Here is a 24,181-nt window from a genome sequence, read left to right as displayed (position 1 = left end):
GGATCCAGAAAATACCTTCTTCAAAGTAAATTCTACTAAGACTGACCAGTCTGCTGTTCTTAAACCCCAACTTTGAAGCACCACATCAGAGACACCAAGACCATGTGCAAAAGGTACAAGTTACACCCCTACTTACACAGTAGATTAACATAGCAACAATGGAGATAGGTGAACAGATTTACAGCTAGTGTATGAAAAATACTTGACAAGTTTCTTCACTCAGCAGTCCCTCAAGTACGGTCTTCAGAGGTCAACATAATGAAAAGAGGCTTATTCTTAGCATATATAATTTTTTTTTGCTTGAATAATTTGACCATAAAGACTGGCATCTTCAGTAAAACAGGAGTATGCTGGGTACATAATGGTTACTATAGAAAGAAATTATTAAAGATCTAATAGGTGAGTAAAACCAGGAGGTTTTAGCACAGCAAGAGTTATCAGCAAAACAATCAAATGTTGCCCTGGTATAAGGACTTTTTACAGCCATCTTGAATCATTTTAAGATAAGACCAAACAATGAAAAGAAGAGGGCTGCAACATTTGAGACTGTTGTCAATATTTCAACAAACAGAATAATGATGGCATTGGGTTGCGTTCAGCTCAATGCATTGAATAAGATGCTCAACACATTGTGCTCCTCAGAAAACAATAAAAGCCAAGTAGCTGGCTTAAAAGAAGAAAAAGGCTGTAGAGCAGTTACTGACAATATCTACCTGAAGATTAGCTGTGTGGGTCCCAAAATGGCCAACTCAGGAAATTGTACCACCCAGACACTGTCACTTCATGACATAAAAAGGGAGTTTAAGAATGGTAATCTCTCTCTGGCCTTCAGTTACATGTTTAAAAGGAAGTGAAGTGCACAGTAATGATTCCAGTAGGAACTAGAAGTGGGAAATTCAGATTGCCCAGATGAAGAGGTAGAATAAATATATCCAGAAAGATGAAGATATTTCTCCCTACATAATAAACGTCATCTCTCTTACAGTATCTTGTTCCGGATATCATAATACACTACATTAAAGAAAGTTCATCACCAATAGGGAAATTAATAAAAAGGTATCATCATTTGGTGGCCACAAGCAACACAGGTACAAAGGAATGAGAAAAAAATACATGAGACAAAAATGAAAACAATTAAAGGGGAAGAAAATTTAGAGTACATTAGACCAGTGAATCAGTCTGCCTGGAACAACTCTCACAAGTCTAGCTATCGCACTCATAATTAAGCATTTGCTGGCAAGAAACATGTTTTAATTAGATGAAGCACAATATAATCAAGCAGGCCTTTTCACATCTGTTTTTGTAACCACTGTTGTGCTTGAGATGTCCAAGACTTTGGTATTCAAAATACAGCCTATGGACCCTTAGGGATCCAAGGGTTACTTCTACAGGGTCCACAAGAAGTTATTAAGAACAAATTCATAACTGATGCATCATGAGCTATATACTTAAAAAAAATCTTCCACTAGAAAAACATTTATAGGTCATAAACTGGAAAAAAACCCAGCCCTTGAAAGCCAACAGCATAAAACCAAACTCTGAGCAACCTGACTATTTCTTCCTAGTTTAGACCTGAAGAATTTGGTTGGCTGAACATTTGTCTTCTACTCCAACCATGTTAGTTGACCTATCAAAAGACATTTCTGGTCTCTATCAGCTCTGCTTCAACAGATTTTTATAATTACATATAGTGATGGACACCCAAATAAAAAGGATTAAGTAACAGATTTTGAAATCCTGTCAGAAGAATCATTAAACAAATGAAATAAAACTCCCACAAAACCCTCAGATCCTACAGGTATATGTCATCTTTCTTGATGTATGCTTTATGACATCCTTAGAAAATGCCACATTTTTCAGAAATGCTACCTTATGACTCCTGATTCAAAGAATAGTTTGGAATTTTCTTTAATATAAATTGCAACAAACTCTTGTTGGCATTTCACATGGGGCCCTAAGACAAATATGTGTATTTGCATAAAGCTGCTCAGAAACAAATATTAAGGACAGGAGATTGAGGTAAATCATACCTAGACTATTTGCTGTCCCTTTATAAACCACAAAATCTGCCTTAGAAGAATTTACATGACCACACTGGCTTTTAAGTTACCATCTTTTAAGGTAGATATGACACTATTGCTAAAAAAAACCACCACTGCACAGGAAGAAACAGTGTCATTGCTTTTGTTTCTATATATATGAAAAGGACATTTCAGAAGTTCTGAAGTGAAATACATCACATTGAACACACTCAGCTATCTCTACAATTGCCTATTCTCATGACAGTTCTTCTTTAGTTAAAATATTTTTAAAACTTAACTGCATTTACAATTTCTGAACTGAATCCAGACACTAGTTTTACAACATGATTCAGATATGTAGCCCTGAATATTTCCACAGATCCAAAATTCAACACACATACAGCCTTTATGTGAGGGTTGAATGAAGAGAAAGGTATGAAAACATGAAAGCTCTGTCATCAGGGAACGTCTTATAGGGCATGCAGTTTTCAAAGACTAATTTTTTGCTGTAGCAAAAACTGTTGAAGGGCATAGAGACTTACTCATATTTATGATTCATGATATCTCTGAACGGGGCATAAAGACAATGTTCATCCTCCATGGTATTATAAATGAGAAGTGTATCTTTTTCCTTAGCACTAAAAAGCACCTTTTGAAATGGAGACATTTGGAAAATTTGAATACAAGCATTACAAAACTTCCCAGCAGTCCAGGACTGAGACATTCAGATAAAAATCAAAAAGCATCTCTTCTGCAACAGGAACCAGGGTAGAATGTCCATAGCTTAAGATACAAAAAAGTTTCTGAAATAAATTGCATTAATGAAAAACAGGTGTTCTGGATTAATTTCATGCTGGCAAGCCACAATGAATTACTTACCTTTATGTCATAGCCATATGTCTCCCTAATGTCTTCATCAGAGTCTGTCTCTTCATCATCGTAATCCACAGTCTGCCGTGGCGATGAGGACACGCTCCCTATCACTCTGTTAAAGGCTGACTGCTGGAAACTAGTCAAGTGTCCCTAGAAGAAAAATGGAATACAGGAAGGAAATAATACAATTTCCAGAAAAACCTATAAAAAAACCTAGTTACTGACAAGGACAATGCTGGTTCTTTTGGCCTGGACAGTCACAGAAAAACCTAGCTACATCAAAATGTGAAGAAGGATAGGTAAATATCCAAGCAAAAGTTTGTTACATTTTATTTACATGGTTTTGAATAATAGTGACTAGAAATATTTAAATACTGCTGTTCAGTGCTACCAAATTATAGCCTGTGGTTGTACAAATTTCTTCACCACAGCCTCATCTGATCTCAACCTCAAGATGAAGAGGTCCGCTGCAGCAGTATCAGAGTTTGCCTATCGTCCTCACCAAAACTTACTAACAAGACACTAAATGCCCAAGAATGATAATTCATGAGAAATTGTAAATATTGAGATCACTGATTCTGTCAAGAGGGAAATGGAATTTGGACACTGAAGTAGTTAATGCTTTACGCATCTTCAGGCCCTCAGCCAGCTGCTAGATCTGAACCAGAGTTTACTTTAAGCACCTTCAGCAGTTGCTACAGACAATGAGTACAAAGCAACCGAGCTGTTCCTGGAGCAGCATGTAACTGACTGAAGCCAGCCACAGCCTGAGGAGCACTGAACTAAGTCATTTTGATACGACTAATCCTCAGCTTTTAACTGTCCTCCCCTCCACCCCCACAAGCTCCTCCAAGAAAGACAAGGCATTTCGACAGACTGATGAAGGACAAGCACATTAAAAAGCAAGATACTCGCATTCCTACCTGCAGGTCTGGGTTGGCTGCTGCTTTCTGTAGCTCTGCACTGATTATTTTCTCTGTTTTCTCCCGTGCTGCCTGCTCCACCATTCGCTGGCTGAGCACAGAAAGCTTAGCCAACGCGGAGGACAACTCGTCGGTGGCCAAAGCCTGCCGTGCTCGGTCCTGCCAGCTCATGGCACGTTCTGTCAAGCACTGCAACGCCTCCCCTTCCGGCAGCCGTACAGGCAGCTTCTGCAGGGACACCAGCAGAGACAGTATCGTCTCAAGACGTGGCCTTCGAGAACGCATGCAAAGCGGACACAGAAACTTCACTTCTTTGGCCTGCCAACTAGAGCCCTTCTTCTGAGAACTTGTTTTGGGAAGAGGCACGCAGCCACTATGAAACCAGTCTTTGCACAGCTCACACTGTAACATGAATCCACTAGCTGTTTTGCGGCAGATACAGAATTTGACTTCTTCAATCCGATCCACCATAGTCATCTTGGCCAAGTTAGCTGCCCTGAGAGCATGCATGGCTTCAATCTCCTTCTGTTCCCGCTCCTTGAATATAGCCACCTACCCAGCAAAGACAAAAAACAGTTCATGACCTTCACAGCTGAGACAGATTGCGTTTTATTAGCAACATAGGAAAACAAACAAAAAACCCATAACCAAAACACAAACAGATATCAAGACATCTTCCTAGTTAAACTAGTCAAAAATTTAGGAATCATGTGATCTAATTAAAACTTTAGCTAGAATATCTCCTTGCTTACTCATTAATCCCCTGAGTCCTCCTGACAGAGAATCTATGTAAATATTAGATAACCTTCTACATATATACCAGGACAAAGTCAGAATCAGACCACCCATCTGTCTACCAAGACAATGCAGTTGAGCATTGTTTCAATGTTGAATCAGCACCAGAAGCATCCAAGTTTCCACATAACTTTTTGAAGCAACTTCCTCTGTGTCTCCATTCAAGTAACTATAACAAAGCATATTAAGGTAAAACAGACTGTGTATAAGACACATTAATGAGCCTGTATATATTTCCTTTGTTCCTGGAGAAAGCATGGCCATATTACAGCAAATTCTTCCGATAAGCTGCACCAATATCCTCCCAACAAGGAAGAATCAAATACAACATTCCCCCAGGCCAGTTTCTGTGACCAAGCACTTACAGACTGCCTTCAAAAATCGACCTACCCAAATACGTCTTAGTACTGGTTTAGGTAGAGCTGTACCTCATTCCACATTATTATCATGGGGTTTCAATAAATGTTAATAACATTAGATAAGCAGTCACAGATATTAAGCCAAGAGCATTTAAATCTTACCCGCAACCCAATACATATTAAATACCAGCACTTATACTCTGAACTGTGCTTCCTTCTATTTTCACTGCAATTAAATCTGAACTATATTCTTGTGTCAAACATCATGAGATATTTGTTTTGATGAGATTCCTTTATTAGTTTTTCCATAAGATTTCTACACAGATTACAGACAAACTAAACCCATGTATCAGTAGGCACTACCTTTCAATGCTCCTTACCACAGCTGCAGTGTCCCTGGCCTCCTCCAGCCCATCCTCCAGTTCACTCAGGGATTCCAAGTCAAGATCTTTCTCCTTTTCCTTCTCCATCAACTCCTTTGTCCTCTTCCGCCTGTTCTTACTGCTCCCATAAACACCAATATCAGTCCGAGGGCTCAGAACCTGTAACCACCAAGAAATTTACACAGAGCCAAGGATACCAAGAACATAAAAAAAAGTTCTAATCTATAATGTTATGATTTCAGGCACATATATGGAAACATCTAATAAAGGAATTACAACAGAGTCACTAGAGAACAAAAAAACCTCAGCAATCTAGCAGCTTTGGTATCTCTCAACTAATGCTGGAATTAAGAGAAATAAACAGAAAAGGATGTCACCCATAGGGAATGTGCATGTAATTAGCACCACAACGATATGGGAGGTCAAATTTGAAAGCCACTGTGTTCTCATTATTAAGTTACAAAATCTAGTCAGATTAAGGTATCGTACATATAGCTAACTGAAATACTGTATGCAGTTCGATATCAGTAGTTTAACGTTCACTTCAAGCACCTTCACTTCAAGTCTTAAAAACCTGCCATTATTTCACATTTACATCAGCAATTTGGTAGCTGAAACAAAAATATATGCTATCAACCTTTCAGTAACAAACATGAGAGGCTGCAAAGCAGTTTCAAGGACAAGAATTAAGTTTTAAGTAATCTTGTTTAGTTGGAAGGCAAATCTAGCAAATTAAATTCAATATAGGCAAGTTCAGATTGACACATTTAAGAAAACAGTCAAATACAAAACCAGAACATATTAAATCACTAGTCAGGCAGAAGAATAGAGAAAAAAAAATTTGACCTAGAGTGCATCATAAACTGAACGGAAATCATTGTGATGATGTTGCAACTGGGGTAGATCCCACTGGGAAAAATTAGAAACCAGTATCCCCTTTGAGACACAAGATGTAATTATTGTACTTCATGAGGCACTAGGGAAGTCACAGTGAGAGGATTCTGTCTGCTTTTAGACATCACACTAAAAGCAAAGACAAACTGCAGAGAATAGCAACAAGATAAGATTATGAAAAACACAGCCTACAAGAAAGCATTGAAAGAACTGGAATTGTTTTCCCTAGTAAAGGGAAGCCTGTCAAGTAGATATGATCAATCTTCAAACAAATGAATGACTTTTATTAAAAGAAAGACAGTGACTACATTCATTGAAATGAAATAAACAGCAGCTGACTTAATTTTTCTTAAACAGCTTATAAAATATCTAATCTATTTTCTTAGAATTTAAGCAGTGGAACAAGCTGAAACATTCACCGATTAAAGACAGCTTTTCCATGTCCCTTTTAGGCCTACATTTCTACAACTAGACAAAAAGATAACTCCTTTTCTTTCCCTATGAAAGAGAGTTTTCATCTGTTTCTTCAAAAGAAACAGTTGAGGTTTTCTATACATTAAACAAGATTAGCCAAACATGGACATTTTGCCTTTTTCATTCTTCTCACCTGAGAACAGCTGAGGTTTTTTTACAATATTCTATTCTCAAAAGGAGCTTTGATCTACTTTAACTGAACCAGCTTTTCCCTCCAGACCACAGAGGGCCCTCAAGCCCCGTTTTTTGACAGCTGACGCACAAGTGTCTGTCACTCACCTGTAACAGACTGTAGCTTGAGTTCTTCTTCAGGAAGGTCCTCCCTGTGCGCTCCCTCCAGGCCCGTGCTGCAGCCACCTGTGATTCCAGCTGTGGCAGAGCATCCAGACGCACCGGTATTGGGCGGCCTTTGGCAGACAAGTTCTCCAGTTGCTCCAGGTAGGCATAGTTGTTCCCATTCTGGGGTAAAAGAAACATTTCTAAGCCAACAATCCCACCATTTATTCAATGGCCAGCTTCATTTCAAGCCATACACTATTTTGCCACTGACTAAAATAGAATTCCATAGGAAAGGAAAGGAAGGCAGGGTTTAAAACTTCCCAATATTTTTAAACCTTACTGATATTTTTAAACCTAATACAGTTTTTATTTTAACAGCCATTCTGACATGGCTAGCTGGCTTATGGAGTAAGACAACATTCGATTTCTAGATGGTTATCTTAAATGCTGTCTGCTTAACAGGAAGCTACAATATCCAAGAGTTGTACAGAGGCTGATGTGAAACCAATTAGGATTCTCACTTCAGTTCCCAAGAAATACCTGATAAAAGAGCAGCATTTGTAGTCCAGAAATCAGCACCTAGAAATATCACAGAAGCCATGCCCCTTTTGGATCAAGTTATGTGGGCAGCACAACAGAAGGAAGGACTACTGAACTGTGATAACTTCATCTACTTCAGACAAAATTTCAGCCATCAGTGCCATTAAATCTTATACCATTTGTGAGGAAAAACAAAAACACAAACAAACAAAACACACACAAAAAAAAGACAGAAACAAAACCAACCAAACAAAAAAACCAGACCAAAAAAACCACCCACACATTTCCATAGCCAGCTCCAAATCTGAAGACCTGCAAGCAGAACATTTTCTGCTGCAGCTAAGTATTTCCAGTGACAGTGCGCAGAGCAGTTTCAATACCAAGTAAGGTCCTTTGAGAGTCACATTTGTATCATAATGAATTTGCAGGCTTTTACATCCCCCATGAAATGCATAAAAGGAAGGGAAACAAACTGGATAGCCAATGGGGAAACAGCAGCACAAAAAGAAACTCAAGCACAGAGCTACAGTAAACACATTTGACAGCTATAGCAAGGTTTCCCTTCAGGCCACCTTTGTGGGTAAAGGGGCTAGGAGTAAAGAACATGCATAAATAGAAGGATGCAAGCAGAAAATTCCAAGTCCCTGCTGTAACGTCTACCTGAATGGCCTCCACTTTGGCTGTCCAGTCTCTAGCCCGTTGCAGAGCTTCTTTCAGTGCCAGCACATTGGGCAGGTAAGCGGGGATGTTCTTTGCTTCATTCACGATACCCTCCAGGGCCATCATACTTTGGCGCGGTCTAGAGTAAGAAAAAACAAATTCCAGCCTCCTCTCAAAATGCCAGTCAACTAAAGACATAAATTTGATAAGCTGGTGATGCAACTTCTTCACTGCACTGCAGTGGAGGATATCATGGCTCTATTCTTGGAGAGCGCTACATGCTAGCCAGTAACAGGAGAGATGAGAAAGCTGATGGACTTGGCACAATCAAGTTCAAGAAGGCAGTGTGTCAGAACTCTAACATTGAGGAAGCTGTCTTGCATAGCATACTCGGTGTTTTTTGTTGAGGGGGATGAAGAGCAAAGACAGCAACAATCAAAGCCTCCTGTCCCTGTGCAACGTGACAGGTAATCAACTCTTCTGCAAGTAATAACCTCAAATCCAACTCATGAGCAATCAAACTGCTGGGAGGTAAAAAAAAAACCCTGCAGCTTCAAAACCTCTATTTATCATCACACTCCTCAAGACAGACTGAGGAACCCTGAACTGTGTGACCTATAAGAACATTGCAAAGGAACACTCACCTGGCCTGCAGGCAGACCTTGGCCTTCTCTTCCCACCTCTCTGAAACTGTAAGCAGCTCCTGCAGCTCAGCCATGGCTTTCTCTACAGCATGGTGTGGTGCCAAGCCCACACCTGAGTCAATCAGCTTCTTCATCACATCCAGGGTGACCCTCTGGGGATCCAAGAGGGTGGACCTCACCTCATCCAGCCATCGCGCCTGCTGCAGTTCTTGCTTCAGCCTTGGCAGTTCAGGAAGTTCTACATAGAGGCCAGAGCCCATGTCTATCAACTCCTGCAGCTTGGAAGAGTCTGGGACCTCATCCATCATAGCTTCTTGAGCACGCTCATGAAATTCTTCCACGTCATCAAGCAGATTCTGAAGTCACATACAGTACAAATCAATTTGGAACAAACACCCATAGAATCAAAAGGGAAAGCTGACTGAGGGATCAGTCGGCTGTGAATTTGGATGTGATCACCACATAATCAGTCATAGCTTCTACACACACTGCCAGCTAGTTTGTCACAAGACATCAAGTCTGACACATATTAAGTAACAGACTGTCTAAATTCATTTGGCCTAATGTTTCATACACTGCATATTAGATGAATGAAACTCTGAACCTTAAATAGTACAACTGCAACTAACTACAGCTCCCGATGAAACAGAATATTAAGCACTGCCCAGTCAACATTAATTTTAAAATAGTGGGGGAAGGAGACTTCTGCAAACAGATTGTCTGTTCAATCTAGTGTCAGGGCCATTACAGAAGTGGTGGCAATACACAAGGGAACACAATATGCTGAGGAAAAAGTACAAGCCATAGTTATAGGAGGACATGAATAGCAAAAGATCACTAAAATAACAATGGCCGGTTTTTAAATTTCTATTTCCTAAAGCAGGCCCACTACTTAAACATACCTGGCTTTTATCTCAAAAAGGAAAAAAATTAAAATGCAAAACTCTCTAAAGAAAGAAGACAATTTCACAGAAATCCAACTGCACAGCTGCAGTTGTCCTCATCCTCATGCTTTGGCACTGCAATGAAAAAAATCAAAGAAAGCAAAGAGACAGGAAAGAAAGTCTGCAGGAGATTCACCCAAGGACATTCAACCACTATACTCGATTCACTCCTGAGCCTCTTACAAAAAGACAAGTATTTCTGATAGCAAGTTGATGGCCCAATGAGGAGCAAAACCAGCTTTTCCTAACCCTTAGCTTACTGCCCGTCTTGTCTGACGCTGCTTTTCATGACTGTCTGGAAATGAGAAGGCATTCACAAAAAACAAGATCCACATTATAAGGATTTTGATTTAGGGAACGTATGCTGAACGTTTAATAGTGACAACAGCAAATTATTACAGTTTAATAATTATAATGCCTTTTGTGTTAGCAAATACTCATCATCCAACATGACAATTATTTTGCATTTTATTACAATGGATAATTGCATTCAAATGCCATGCTGAAAGTTAGTGATCGCTTCGGCATAAATGATCGTTATCTGACTTCATTCAGAAACTAAGAGACTATGGTTCATAACCAGTAAAATGATAACACTTATTTTATTGGTTAGTGATTATGTTGAGGCTTCAAGAACATACACATGCACAGAGTACTTTAACAGAACAGGCTTCCTAAGGCTTAGGAAGGGGAACAGCAAGACTAGCTGTGTGAAAATGTTTAGCTAAAAATACAAATTAAAACTGTTAAGAGTTTATTGTATGCACTCAGCTCTGTAATCTACAAATTATGTCTTAATTAGAAGTAGGTTTTAAATACACTAGAAACAAAGAAATCCTTTGAGAACAACCTTTTAGGTCATCATCTATAGGTGACAATAAAATTTCATTAATAAATAGTAAATATTTATGGTTTGTATTTCAAAAGAAGTGGTAGAGTAAAATGTTCCTATCATATGAGGATAATATATTTTTCCATTCTATTAGCTTCTGAGAAACACATTAAACAACATCTTTGAAGGTTAAAGATTGGAGTCAACGGGCCTGGAAAATCTGTATCCTGGAGTTCTATAGTTTTCTAAAGGTACCTGTTTTCAGCAAAAATGTGCCAGTTCAAGAGTGAAGTCCAACAGAATGACTGTTTACATTATTTCAACAATGAATTACCGTGGAAAAGTTAATACAGAGCTCATGAATGGAGGAAGACATAACCAACACTAGGAAACATTAACTGAAAAGAGGCCTTTTCAAACAAGACTATTATATGTTTGGTTATGTAGGGGTAGCTGCATGTTTAGGCAATGTTTAGAATTTTAGGAACTCAATCTAGCACTATAGAACATTCTTCTTTAAACTGCATCAAAAGAGAATACATGGGCTAATCAATGGTTAACGTGCATCTCAAACCACTCCTCAAGGTGAAAAATCTTTGTTTATTAAAGATCTCTCTTGAAGGAGTTTTCCAGAAGTTGGTTAGTAGGCAAAACACTATTTAACATTTCATCATCGATGACACAGAAACAGATTAAGATTACTGCTGAAAACACCTGCTATGATACAGACTGTCAGAGTGATAAACGATAATAGCAGCCAGGGGAATCAGTATGATCTGGATTACTTGTTAGGCTAGGTTCATTCAAAGACGGGTGCAAAGATATACATGAAGGACAAGAAATGCAGGCCATGCATACAGATCAAGGGGGCTGTAACCTGGAAAAAAAAGGCTGAATATTTAGTCAACAATTGTCAATGTGGTACTGCTTTCCCTCTCCCCTGAAGTAGCACACCAATATAACCCTCAGAGGTTTCTATCAAAACATACAAAGGGTAGGATTTAACTGGAAATCCCACCACAACAGATAGCATTAAAGATGCCATATAAGAGTAACTGGTTCAGAGAGACAAATCTGGGCCATCTGGACAGTGCCGGGTGGGGAGGATCTTTTATCTTGATTTAGCTACAGTGAGACCACCACATCTGACCATGGCCACTTCAACAGGTACCCTTAAAAAGCGTATGCACAGTCAAGTGAAATGTTCTGTTCAGTGGCCTAAACAGTGACTGTCAGGTGTAACAGCCCACACTGTCTGGCACTGCCGCACAAGAGAGCTACAGTATTCTTCCAGGTGAAATACTCCAGAGCACCTCACAGGTCGCTGGATAGCCATGCTTAGGCTACCAAACTGAGCTGTACATATCCTGCTGCTATGACTACACTAGCATGAAAGTACAAACACCATCGTTGCCCACTTAGAGACGTACTTGCAAATGAGCAGGAAATACATGTTACTATTCCATTACTGACAGACAGCAACATGTCATCAGTACAATTTCAGTGACAAACAGCAAGATTACCCAGTAAAGCAGGAAACACTGAGCTACATATATCAAGAGTATTTTACTGCCTTTCTTGAGGCCACAGATATCACTGCAAAGCAGCTACTTGCTCTATATTAGAAGCTAGAAATGTAACACTCCAATCAATCTCTGCCACTGCAGGACTGATTCTTAAGGAAAATAAAAAAAAAAAGCCTTTCATTCTTTACATCAGGCAGTATTATCTTTTGGTTTGTTTGTCTTCGTTTTGTTTTTTGTTTGTTTGATTTGGTTTGGCTGGTTTGTGGTTTTTGTTTGTTTGGGGGTTTTTTTGTTATTGTTTGTTCAGGGTTTCTTTCTTCTTTGGATTTTTTTTTTTGAAAAGGCACAACACTTAAACTATATCCACAGAACAGATGCGAACTTACCTTTACTTGTCGGGCCTGGCTGATAACACAGGGCAGACTAAACAACTGCTGTACAAATGCCTTCAGCTCTTCCATAGTCAGTTTGGTCCGTGTCCTTCCACTATCTTGGCTCTGTCTACTGTAATCATCGACATAATCAAACGATATTAAGTGAGAGAGAAAGTGATGATCCCTGGATGTACTCCCAGAGACAGAAGGCTATCAATATTACCGAGAATTTACAAAATAATTTCCATCACTTGAGAGCTCAAAAAACAAACTCCACAAGAATTACAAGATCTTGAAAACTAAATTTAAGGTAATTCCTCTAAGCATCTTCAAAAGAATTTAATCTGCTCTTCACAGGTAGGGAAGTCTAGATGACTTTCAAGTTGGGTTTGTTTCAAACAGGTAAAGAACAGAGCCCTAAAAAGTTTGCTTTAGGCAGCTCAAGAATTTGATTGCCATGACAGGCACTGACAAGAAGTCTCAGTTATATAACAGCAACAAGCTCTGAAAAGAAGTGTTATTTTCTAGAGAGCTCGCTCTCTTGTAGCCACAGAACTATTGAAACTGGCCTTGCAACTGGAAAAGACTGCTACTAAGTAGGACATGCTCTGCAAATACATTTCCATTAAATGCTACTTGCAGCAAGTATCACAAGCCTGCTGAATGCAGTAAAATACTTAAAAGTAACACACTGCACAAATTAAAGACTTGGTATACATATAACTGACAGGCACAACAATTTCACAAGCAGAATCAGATTCTAAACACTGAAGAGTTGTTCCCTGCTAATGAATCTACATCTTATCACTACAGAAACATTAAAGAAAACCAAAATTCAATTCTTCAACCTATGGACTTAAATACAATTGTAAATGTAAAATTTAGATGAATGATCACATATAATGACACACTTCTGTAAAACTCACAGGAGGAAAAAAGAGCACTGCAGGCTTTGACTAGCTATAAACACTCAAGTCAAGACTTCCATTACATTTCTTCCTCTAGTTCTCTTTCCGTACAACTCTCCCACCCATTCAGACAAATACCCAATCAATGATTAAACACACAACTTCTCCAAAGGATTTCACATTTCAGTACACAAGTCAGCTGAGAACAGTATATTTAACCCATTCCAACCAAGTGCACTTTTTTGACCCTTTGTGTCACTGTATCTGTCTCTTGAGTCACAGCACGGAAGGCAGCAAACACCAAAAGACATTAGTAGGCAGTGACACCTCAGGGTTCTTACATCTCCAGGTCCAATCAAGTAATAAAACAGACAGATGGAAACTGCTGAAAAAAATGCCTGTCCTACCTGTGTTTTTGCTTTTTACTGAGAAGCAGCTGTGCTACTGAAGCACAGGTCTCTGCTTCTTTCACAGCATCTCTGAGCCTGCGGAAAAGATCATTCTCTGGATATTTCCTGTCTTCAGCATCCTCCAACATTACTCTCAGCTCAATCACATCTGTAATAACAGTACATAAATTATTTGTATGCAAAACCAAAAGAGATTTTAGACTGCTTCAAAGGCTTTCAATCAAGGTTCCAACAGTCTAATTCAGTTTCAAATACACAATGAGTCGCATTACGCTCTCCTATTAGCTCATTTCTTTTTTCCACTAAACAATAGACAGTGTTTCTCTCATTAAATGAGAACACAAAACACATGCAGGAGTTTCAGGACATCCCACTATGAATGATAGAAATCTGACCTTTCTTGTGGTTGAGATTGGCAGACAGAGCCTCTGTAACTCTACTGACCCAAGTGTCATAAGACTGTGCTCTGACTTTCACTCCATACAGCAAAGAAGGAAGGTCTTCTAGTGGGTATCGGTACCTGGAAATACGGAAGGAAAATACAGAAAGGGTATTAATGGCCATAGAAAAGGCAAGATATTACTTACATTGAGTTTTTCCAGCTTTAACAAGGCCAGAAAGACAGAACATGGATAATACCTGCTGCTTTAGAAACAAGAAACAAGCAAAGAGGCTAAAAACACTCCTTAAAGAAAGGAAGAGAGAAGCATGGCCAAATATTGTATTCGGTCACTGGCCTACAGCAAACTATTTGATATAGAAGAAAAGTGGTGCGGGGGAGAAATCAAGTGTACCTTAGACACTTCTTCTGCATGGGGCATGGACATAAATCAGACGGATGGTATAAGCATACCAGACGCTCAGGATTACAGGAACATGTAAGAGCTGACAAGAAGCACGTGGTTCTGCAAGCTGTGCACTGACGCTCATCATCTGGAACCAGTTCAAACACCTCTTCTTCAGACATCAACACTCCCTAACAAGAAAAAAATTAAACACTTGCTAAAAACTCTGATCCAGGCAGGGGGAGAGGGAAGCAAAAGTTCTTTTGTAGGCAAAGTAAGAGTGTTGTCTTACTACTCACCATCTGTACAACAGACTCCCTTAACCGTGTCTCTTCCTCTATCATTAGGGTCATCTCCTTGCAGACCATGGCAGCCAGCCCAACATCCAAGCACTCTGGATCTGCAGCCATCTTGAAGAGCAGCTCTTCGTGGGAGAAAACACAATGACGTCCCAGTCTTCGGTAATGACTCACACACTGACGCCCAATGGGAAGCTACAAAAGACAACATCTATCATTCTGGGAAAAGATGTTTCAATATCATCTCTCAGCTCCCACTTTCCTTCCTTTGATAAAACCCAGGAAAAGACCGAGACTGAGAGAGCTGTATCTTATGGGACAGAGGCAATTATAAATAAATCAAGTCACAGATGAAGACACAGAGGATATCTATGGGGGGGACACATCTCCCATAACCTTATGTGCCAAACTTTCAGACACAAGTTTAAGAGTTCACCCAAGCTCTTTTTCTTTTCAGTGGAAAGCAACTGGCACCAAAAAGAAGTCATCTAGCCTATGCTACAGTGAATACATTGCCCTCTGGATGTTACTGTGCTTGGACACAGGCATTTAACACAAGATGCCTAGAGTTAACCAAAACTGGTATCACTCATTTTGTGCCTTTTAAAGCAAAAAATATAAAATGCTAGCCAAATTTGCTACACAAATTTCTGGTTACATTTTGTATAAGCAAAGGAAATTTCATGTGGCTGGTGTCAATTTAGCAGTTTTTCACAGAGGCTATACAGATTGCATCATGAGCACAGGAAAAAAGAAAACCACTGACACACTGTCAACCCTGCAAACAATTTTTCTGATGAATGAATTAAGAAAATTCTCTGATAAAGGACTAAAATTCCTATTTGAAGGTAACATAAAAGAAGTTAGAGATATATAAGCTACAGATGAGATTGTAACTTTGAACTCTAAACCATGGATAGTGATAGGACACAGTTTTGACAACTCACTGAAGAATCCACATAAGCTATGCTCTGGCGTGGCATGGCTATTAGAACAAGGACTAATATAATTAAAAGGTGCAATGACTTGGCACAAATGCAGAACAAGAGACTGTTACATGCCTGCCTCCAACATCCAAGTGACAACAGCTATCCAAGACAGTACATTAATCTGTATCAAATTCAGAAAGTGGAATCACAGAAATACTAATTAAAGGTACTATGACACGTCACTTTATGGTTAGATCAATACTTTAAAAGGAAGACCACACACCAGAGTTTCAGTTTGAAGCTGCTTAAAATTATGTGCTCATCAAAATTATTTTGTGTAATGGAAACTCATATTAGTCCTTAGCTGTTGTACCAGGGACTATGTAACACAGAAGACTACTCTTCAGATAACAAAGTCACTAACATTCTCTTTGCAAAGATGACCCAGCACAGACACAGCAAACATATACAAAAGAACAGACCCAGTCAGCAGTGCAGAAGTTCACAGCTTCAGCAAAGTTGTATCCCTGGTTAAATCCAGAGTGATAGGCACGAGGAAAGGTCACGACAAACTCGCCAGCACACTGATTGGTCCTGTATACCTAATACACATGAGGAAAAAGAAAAAAAAAAAAAGGAAAAAAATATTAAACTTGCAACAAAGTTTAAGACACATAATTACAAGGCATTTGAACACCACCTTCTTTACCTATAGAACACCACAGGCAATGTAGCTACCCCAAAAGTGGTAAGGATTGGTTCTGTCTTCTTAAAGTGAATCCTCAATTCACAGCCTTAGTCAAAAAGCTGAATATGTAAGCCAAGAGTTGAAAATTCTCTTTATGAATCTCAAAAGGAATATTTTTCTATCATCATTTAATCCCTTGCATCACAAAGCACAAAAGCTTGTGGAAGCACTTTATGGTTTGCTTTGTTGGGGTATCTGCCAGGGAAGTAATTTATCCTAAAACAAAAGCAAATTATAGCGACTGCTGCTTAAAGGTCTGCAGTCAATTATGTTTGGTCAAAAACGCATTTTATAATGCTGAGATTTCTACTGAACAAAAGACAAGTATTTTACTGTAAAAAGACATTAAAAGCATTTCACAGACAAGCTTGCTGCTATGGCAGGGTGGAGGTTTTCTTAATTAAAAATTAAAGGTAAAACACAATGGACACTTGTTCTATAAGGTATTTTATGTAAAAAGCCTGGCACATTCACATCTGATAGAAGATAATTTAAATTTCATGGTGAATCTAGAGAACATTCTAGAAAAATAGCTTTTAAAAAACATCCCAAAACTAATGAATTGAATATGTAAATATCCACCACATAAATTCTTCAGAGCTATGCTAAACCACTATTACGCAAATCTGGCACAGAGGGGAAAAAAGAGAGTACGTATGTAAAAAAATGCTCATGTGCCATACTCACTGGTACACCGTGTTCCATCAGCACATTGGGGTTCATAATAGTCACCAGCTGATGCAGGAGATCAGGCTGGGATTCAAACAGCTCAGGAGCCAATTCCTTCATCACATCCTCCAGCTGCTCTGCGGCATGAGAGGGCACGCCATACCATGTCTTGGGCTCCCCCCTAACAAAACACAACCACAGTAATAAACACATTACTTAAAAGTAATGGTGCTGCCCAACTGCAAATTACACCTCAAATCTAGCACTGCTGTCCACACGATCCAAATTATTTTACTTATAGACATGAAAATGTCTTTAATCAACAACCATCTTCTTCAGGATATATCGTTCTAATCTGAAAAATCAATTACACTAAAACACAATTATCAATGTACCTGACAAGAGATTTGCCAGGACAAGCCTAATATGGAAGATAATTGTCATTTATCATTCTCTAAGCATGGGGATAAAACAGGCAATTATTTTCCTTTAGGAGGAAGAAAGTGAGTTGAACAAATAAAACCTTGTCCATCACAGCTAACGTTTAGGATAGAAGAGATCACAGTACGCCCTACACTCAGTTAGGCTTGGAGCAGTCCTATTCCTGAAACGAATGAAATAGTCTACCAGCTAAGCAGAAGTGGAAAGAATAAAACATCAGACAGTGCAATGAAATATAAGCAATCCTTCCAATATACATAACCAATTAGTGAAAAACAGTAGTCCACTGGACTCTTAAGATAAAAACTGATTAATAACATGAATTATTTAAGTATGAGAGAAGAAAGAGACTAACAAGATCAAAACTAGACAGAAAATTACTTGAGAAGATATTATTCCAGTCCTGTCTTAACCAAAACGAACTGTAATGAACCTATAGTGTTGAGGTTTATTCTTTCATTTTACTTTACTAAGTAGTACAAACAGTAGTCTGCTGAAATATCGGAAACTGCTTACATAGCACTATTTAACTGTATTAATAACCTTGCTGCCAACCATCCCAAAAGTTAGATGAGGCAAAGTGCTGCATTTTCTGTGGTTCGTACAGGCTTCAGTGACACCTGCTGGTAGGACGTATTAGTAAACCTCAGTAAATAACTGCGCTCTCTGCATCTGGGCTGTGGGAATTCACCAGCCCACACAAACCCCTCACATAGTGATCTAGTTGATACCATGCTGAGGACAATATCTGAACTGGGAACAACATTAATCTCCTTCCTGAGCCCATGGATCAGATCTTACCAGCAAACACGCTCCTGCAGAAATGCGCAATCCCAGTCAAAAGGCTACACGCTCCTGCAGAAATGCGCAATCCCAGCCAAAAGGCTATCAACCCATCCTTACCAAAGGTACAACAAGCTTTCTATTTGGAAGGGGTGATTGCCACAGCTTCCCCCACAGTCCCCCTGCTCCATCCACTGTGGCTGACCCTGACGAAGTGGCAAGACTGCAATGCAAATAGTTAATCTGCTGTGATGATTCTTCTCAAACACAAAAGCCAAACACCAGAACATTTAGAGGATTGTGCTGAAAGTCAGAATTACTTTCAAATTTCTCTTCTCCTCCTGAACAGGACTATTTCTGTGTATCCATAGAGCTGCTTGCTGAACTGTCAGCTCTGATGCCTGAGGAAGCCACAAGGCAGCAGCCTCCATTTTCAGCATAGGGGGATATCAACTTTAAATCATAAAGCAGTGAACTGTAACTCAGTTCAAAACCAAAAGCTTTCTTAGAAAATATGTGAGCCTGTAAAGCATGATTTTACAATGACACTGGATTTTTGGCAAAACAAGAATATTTCATCAGTTAATGAAAAACACTAAAGCACTTAAAACAGTATCTGTATTTGCTTTTAATCAGTCCCAGCTAAGAATACGGAACACTCATCACATTTAGCTTTTTGGGGAAAATGTCATCAGTGTGCATAGGCATTTTCAAGCGGAATTTTGAATTTCCTAAAGGCAAACACATCAGCACAAAGGAGAGCCCGTACCAATGCAGGTAGTTGATGGAATAGCTCCAGTGATCTTCAATATGCCAGCAAAATGAGGAAAAGCACATCCCTACATACAGCCAAGGTACCTTCATGCCAGAGATATCTGCATTGATGTGAGCAAGGACTGACTGTTCTAGAATTGGCATGTTATTCAAGTTCCAACCAGAAAGCGCATAGTCCTGCCAAAAAAAAAAGGAGAAAATTATGAACAAGTCAGAAGAACAAAAGGACACCAACTGCAGAAAAGGAAAGCATGAAGGAAGAGATCAGCCTATCCATTTCTGCAGTAGACAGCAGGGTAATATTCTGCAACAATGAAGCATCAAAACTATGAAATAATTCCTTAAATACCTTAGTCAGCAATTAACCAGACTAAGATTTAAAGCCAGTCCTAGTATTTCAACATACACAGCCCACTTTCTTTAGATCAAGGCTTATATACTTAGGCTTTGATTTTTTTCCCCCAGTTCATAGGTTTCATGCTTTTGTAGTAAAACAAAATACCAGCAACACTAGTAAAAGAACAAAAGATAGAAGTCTTCAATAAAATAGGATAACTTAAGATTGTAAACAATTCAACTTAAGATTGTAAATAATTCAGTGAATCTTACCTTATTATTTCAGCTTTTTTAAGACTTGCTTTACTGCATTGCAGTTTCTCTTGATCATCTTCATACATTACTTTAGAAAATTTTCTCAAGAGAAAAAATTCCTACAGACTCATTTCTAAGATGACAGCATCACCAGTTAAGCAATCCCATCTTTACTTTCAAATACACAAGTTGTACAAAAAATGAAAATCCAAATAGACTGCCTTAAAAGCTCACTACTGTGCTTCAACATTAGTCTACTTTCCACCTTAAAGAATGCTGTTAGCACAGATTCACTCATTTTAGGCATACCCCACGCCTGCTGAGAGGACTCATCATACCCTCACATCAGCCACATGTTCCACTGTTTCCTTTGCTCTGACACTATAAAGACAATACAGTGAGTCAAATGACTTAAGTGATCTGGCTAGAAAATATTTTTTTTAAATTACTACTTTCATATGAATAAATCAACAAGTAGTTCTGACTCACTACGTAACTACACAATCACTGCATGGCTAACAAAGGCACAGGTAGGAAGGTGCAGGTATGGGTGGAAGACACTAGTGGGCAGGATTACCTCTTCCAGTGAGCAGCATAAATTGATTTCGGGCTGTGTAATCACAAAACCATACCTTTATTCTGATTTCCTCTGAACTTAAACATAAAAGTAGACAGAAAATCAATATGCCACAGTAAGGTCTTAGGAAAAATAGGTAACATACTTACCAAATGATCTTTATAAAATTTTCTGTAACAGGATGCTGTATCTAAATCTTTTCATTCTTACAGTATGCACACTCAGAGAAACAAGCTAAATCAAATTAGTTCGTATTACCTATTATTAACCTCCTAAATCTTATCAGTCTCCTCACACTTGGGCATACCGTAACAATTGGCACATCTTTGCCTGCTAAGATTAAGTGATATAAACCAGGTATGACTTAAATCATAAAAAGCAGCTTAGCTATCATCAACCAGATCTGTAAAAGAACCTAAAGTATCAGATTAATGCCCTGCTCAAAAGGAATGTTAAATGCACACAAAACCATTAAGCCATTTCTCCATGAAAAAAACCCACGCTGATTTCTGACCTAAATTCCTAATGTGAAATCTTACACAGAGTAAAGAATGGGCTCAGTTTGCATATCCTGTTCCTCACCTCCTCCTCTGGCATCAGCTTTCGTCGGCCGTCCTTCACTGGAAAGCCACTTCCAAAGTCCTTGGATGAGATATCAGCCCCATATTCCACAATGACATCTTCTTCTATGCTGCTCACCAATCGCCAGAATTCTTTTTCTACAAGCTCAGTGGGAACCATCTGAAAGTGGAAAAGATGTTAGGGTGTGTGCAGATAAGACTCAACATAAAAGTTATCATTTAAGCAATAAATTGTTACTAATCCCCCATGAATTTTCAAATACTAAGGCCACTACCTTTCTCTTCTCCATCTCTTCAAAGTAATATAATTTGGTCTGTATTCCTTAATAGTGTCTGCAATGTAACAGATATAGGATTCCATGTCATAAGTGAGGGAATGAAGAAAAAATACAGGGTTACCAGAAGTACTGCTAAAAGTAAGTGGGAAAGGAGACAGAAGCCAAGTAGCAAACAGAATGACATATCATGCCAATGCCAAACTATTTCAGAAGATAACAACCAGAACTTCTGAGTAACAGCAAGGAAATTCAGATAAAGCACTGTATTCAAAAGTGCTGTCTTCATATAGCTCATTAAAACTCCTATTTATATGCATTTATTTATGAAGCTTATTGTAAAATAAGCTTTGCTCCATGTCCTAAAGTTGTATCATAAATCAGAATCCTTAAAAAGCAGAAGCTTTAGCAAGAACACCCACAAGTTACCAAAGAACCCCAAGAGGAAAAGGAGCTTGGTGCTGCATGCACCCTACAGGACAGTGGACTCGTGGAAGCATGCCAAAGCAGAAATGCCAGTTTTAAAAACGTTGCTGAGATGTAAAACAGAAAAACAGCCCAATTATCAGACAGACTCAGCCTATTGATATGTCTACAAGAAGAGATTGTAACAGGCAGGAAGACAATGATTTATCCTCTAAACAAAGTAAACCAAGACAAAAGCCAGAGGAAAGGCAGGAGAAAAAAATCTTTTGCCAAACAAGAACAAGATACTTGGTTCAATTAATCAAAAAGGGCAAGAACTTCACTAGAGTATGGCCAATAATGTATATCCTAACAAGCAATAAAGCCATTTATCCATCACAGGAAAAGGGTGAAATGAAGATGAAATGAGACTGGATGCCAGAAAGCTAAATCATTTCTTCACATGTTTGAACCTTATGGTGTCTCTTTAAACAATGCAAAGGTCTGCAAAAATTCAGGATCAGCTGAAGCCTTCTCTTTTTCCCCTACAAGGAATCGCAACAGAAGTTGAAACTCACATGGACTGGCATGTTGAAGTAATCAGACTTGAAGTTATCAGCCATTTCACCAAAGCTCTGGAGAGTATATTCCCTGACAGCTTGTTCAAATCCAAAGGCCTCACGGGGTTTGTTGCATTCCTAGGAGACAGAACATAAAAATATTTCTCCCTGCAGCACATTATGACACAGTTACATTTTTAGCAAAAAAAAAAAACAAACCCTAGTGTCCATCCAAGGCCTTCCCAAAGTCAATAAGCTATCAGTTTTGAGTGCTTTTCTCAGATGAGGAAGTCTGACCACAACGGAAACACAATAGTATTGTACAGAAGTGAATCTAACGCAGTAAACCCCAACACTACACACTTCCGCTTTCCTGTCCAAAACTAAGGTTCACCATCCACTGCTGCCAGTCACAGACTAATACAATGCAAATGAAACCAGCTTAGACAGCTGTTAAGACATTTCTTAGACAGGCTGGTTTTGAGCACCTGCAAAACAACTGCACAGGAACAAACTCTGCAAGTGCTGCTGCCTTATCAAGTCAGCAACCACCAAATGATTTGGTTCTACAAAAGTATGTAGAAGAGAAAGAAGGAAATCAAAACAATGTCGCGTAACTAACAATGGACATGGTCCATCTGACAAAAAAATCTACAAGTCTCCTACCGTTCTAGCCCAAATTCATCCCAAGACTGCAAAAAAATACCAGTTCACTTTTCACCTCTTGTCCCCACCCTTTTCTACAAGGTCCTTGTCAGACCCTTTGTGTCTGAAACAATGTTTATGGATACAAGACATATTTGAATACAAACATGACTGTACTGGGTTTGCAGGTTTTGGTACTGAGGGGGGCTATAGAGGTGGCTTCTGTCAGAAGCTGCTAGAAGCTTCCCCCACATCCAACAGAGCCGATGCCAGCCAGCTCCAAGAGGGACCCACTGCTGGCCAACGCTGAGCCCACCAGTGACAGTGGTAGCGTCCCTGGGATAACAGAGCTAAGAAGGGGAAAAGTTGCTGCACAACAGCCATTGCAGCCAGAGAAAAAAGTGAGAATATGTGAGGGAAACAACTCTGCAGACACCCAAGGTCAGTGAAGGAGGGGCAGGAGCTGCTCCAGCTGCCGAGCAGAGATTCCCCTGCAGCCCATGGTGTGGACCAGCTGTCCCTCTGCAGCCTGTGGAGGTCCATGGTGGAGCAGACCTCCACATGCAGCCTGGGGAGGACCCCTCACCAGAGCAGGTGGATGCCCGAAGGAGGCTGTGACCTCCATCCTACACTGGAGCAGGCTCCCGAGAGAACCTGTGGCCCGGTGGACAGAGGAGCCCAGGCTGGAGCAGGTTTGCTGGCAGGACTTGTGACCCCACAGGGGACCCAGCCCAGAGCAGTCTGTTCCTGAGGGACTGCAGCCCATGGAAGGGACCCACACTAGAGCAGTTTGTGAAGAATTGTAGCCCATGGGAAGAAGTCATGTTCATGAGGAACTGTCTCCAGTGGGAGGGACCCCACACTGGAGCAGAGGAAGGGTGTAAGGAGTCCTCCCCTTGACAAGGAAGAAGCAGCAAGGACAATATGCAATGAACTGACCACAACCCCCATTCCCCATCCACCTGAACCACTGGCAGTGTGGAGGTAGAGAAATCCGGAGTGAAGCTGAACTCAGGAAGAAAAAAGGGGTGGCAGGAAAGGGTTTTAAGAATTAGTTTTATCTCATTATCTTACTCTGATTTCACTGGTAATAATAATTTCACTGGAACAGCCTGCCCAGGGGGGTTGTGGAGTCTCCTTCTCTGGAGACGTTCAAAACTCACCTGGACACATTCCTGTGTAACCTCATCTAGGTATTCCTGCTCCGGCAGGGGGATTGGACCAGATGATCTTTTGAGGTCCCTTCCAATCCCTAACATTCTGTGGTTCTGTGATAAATG

At 39.6% G+C, this 24,181-nt stretch overlaps 1 protein-coding gene across 4 annotated transcripts in view; it reads right to left on the bottom strand.

Moving 5' to 3' along the window:
- Positions 1 to 24,181, bottom strand: part of KDM5A (lysine demethylase 5A) — a 50,399-nt gene that overhangs the window by 8,939 nt on the left and 17,279 nt on the right. For 3 of the 4 annotated variants that reach the window (XM_080341506.1, XM_080341509.1, XM_080341508.1), the window contains 16 exons: positions 22,275 to 22,394; positions 21,018 to 21,176; positions 19,263 to 19,444; positions 17,288 to 17,450; positions 16,335 to 16,454; positions 14,924 to 15,118; positions 14,634 to 14,815; positions 14,235 to 14,359; positions 13,837 to 13,987; positions 12,534 to 12,651; positions 8,846 to 9,201; positions 8,202 to 8,340; positions 7,002 to 7,181; positions 5,352 to 5,513; positions 3,818 to 4,369; positions 2,901 to 3,044 (listed from right to left, as the gene is read on the bottom strand). In XM_080341506.1, the coding sequence (XP_080197632.1) occupies positions 2,901 to 3,044; positions 3,818 to 4,369; positions 5,352 to 5,513; positions 7,002 to 7,181; positions 8,202 to 8,340; positions 8,846 to 9,201; positions 12,534 to 12,651; positions 13,837 to 13,987; positions 14,235 to 14,359; positions 14,634 to 14,815; positions 14,924 to 15,118; positions 16,335 to 16,454; positions 17,288 to 17,450; positions 19,263 to 19,444; positions 21,018 to 21,176; positions 22,275 to 22,394 (3,048 nt within the window). The remainder of the gene's footprint in view (positions 1 to 2,900; positions 3,045 to 3,817; positions 4,370 to 5,351; positions 5,514 to 7,001; positions 7,182 to 8,201; positions 8,341 to 8,845; positions 9,202 to 12,533; positions 12,652 to 13,836; positions 13,988 to 14,234; positions 14,360 to 14,633; positions 14,816 to 14,923; positions 15,119 to 16,334; positions 16,455 to 17,287; positions 17,451 to 19,262; positions 19,445 to 21,017; positions 21,177 to 22,274; positions 22,395 to 24,181) is intronic. The other variant, XM_080341507.1, reaches the window with a different exon arrangement.

This window comes from Nesoenas mayeri (genome assembly GCF_963082525.1).
Source record: "Nesoenas mayeri genome assembly, chromosome: 1".
NCBI lineage: Eukaryota > Metazoa > Chordata > Aves > Columbiformes > Columbidae > Nesoenas > Nesoenas mayeri.
The sequence above is the reverse complement of the archived record's forward strand: the minus strand, read 5'-3'. Positions and strand labels throughout refer to the sequence as shown.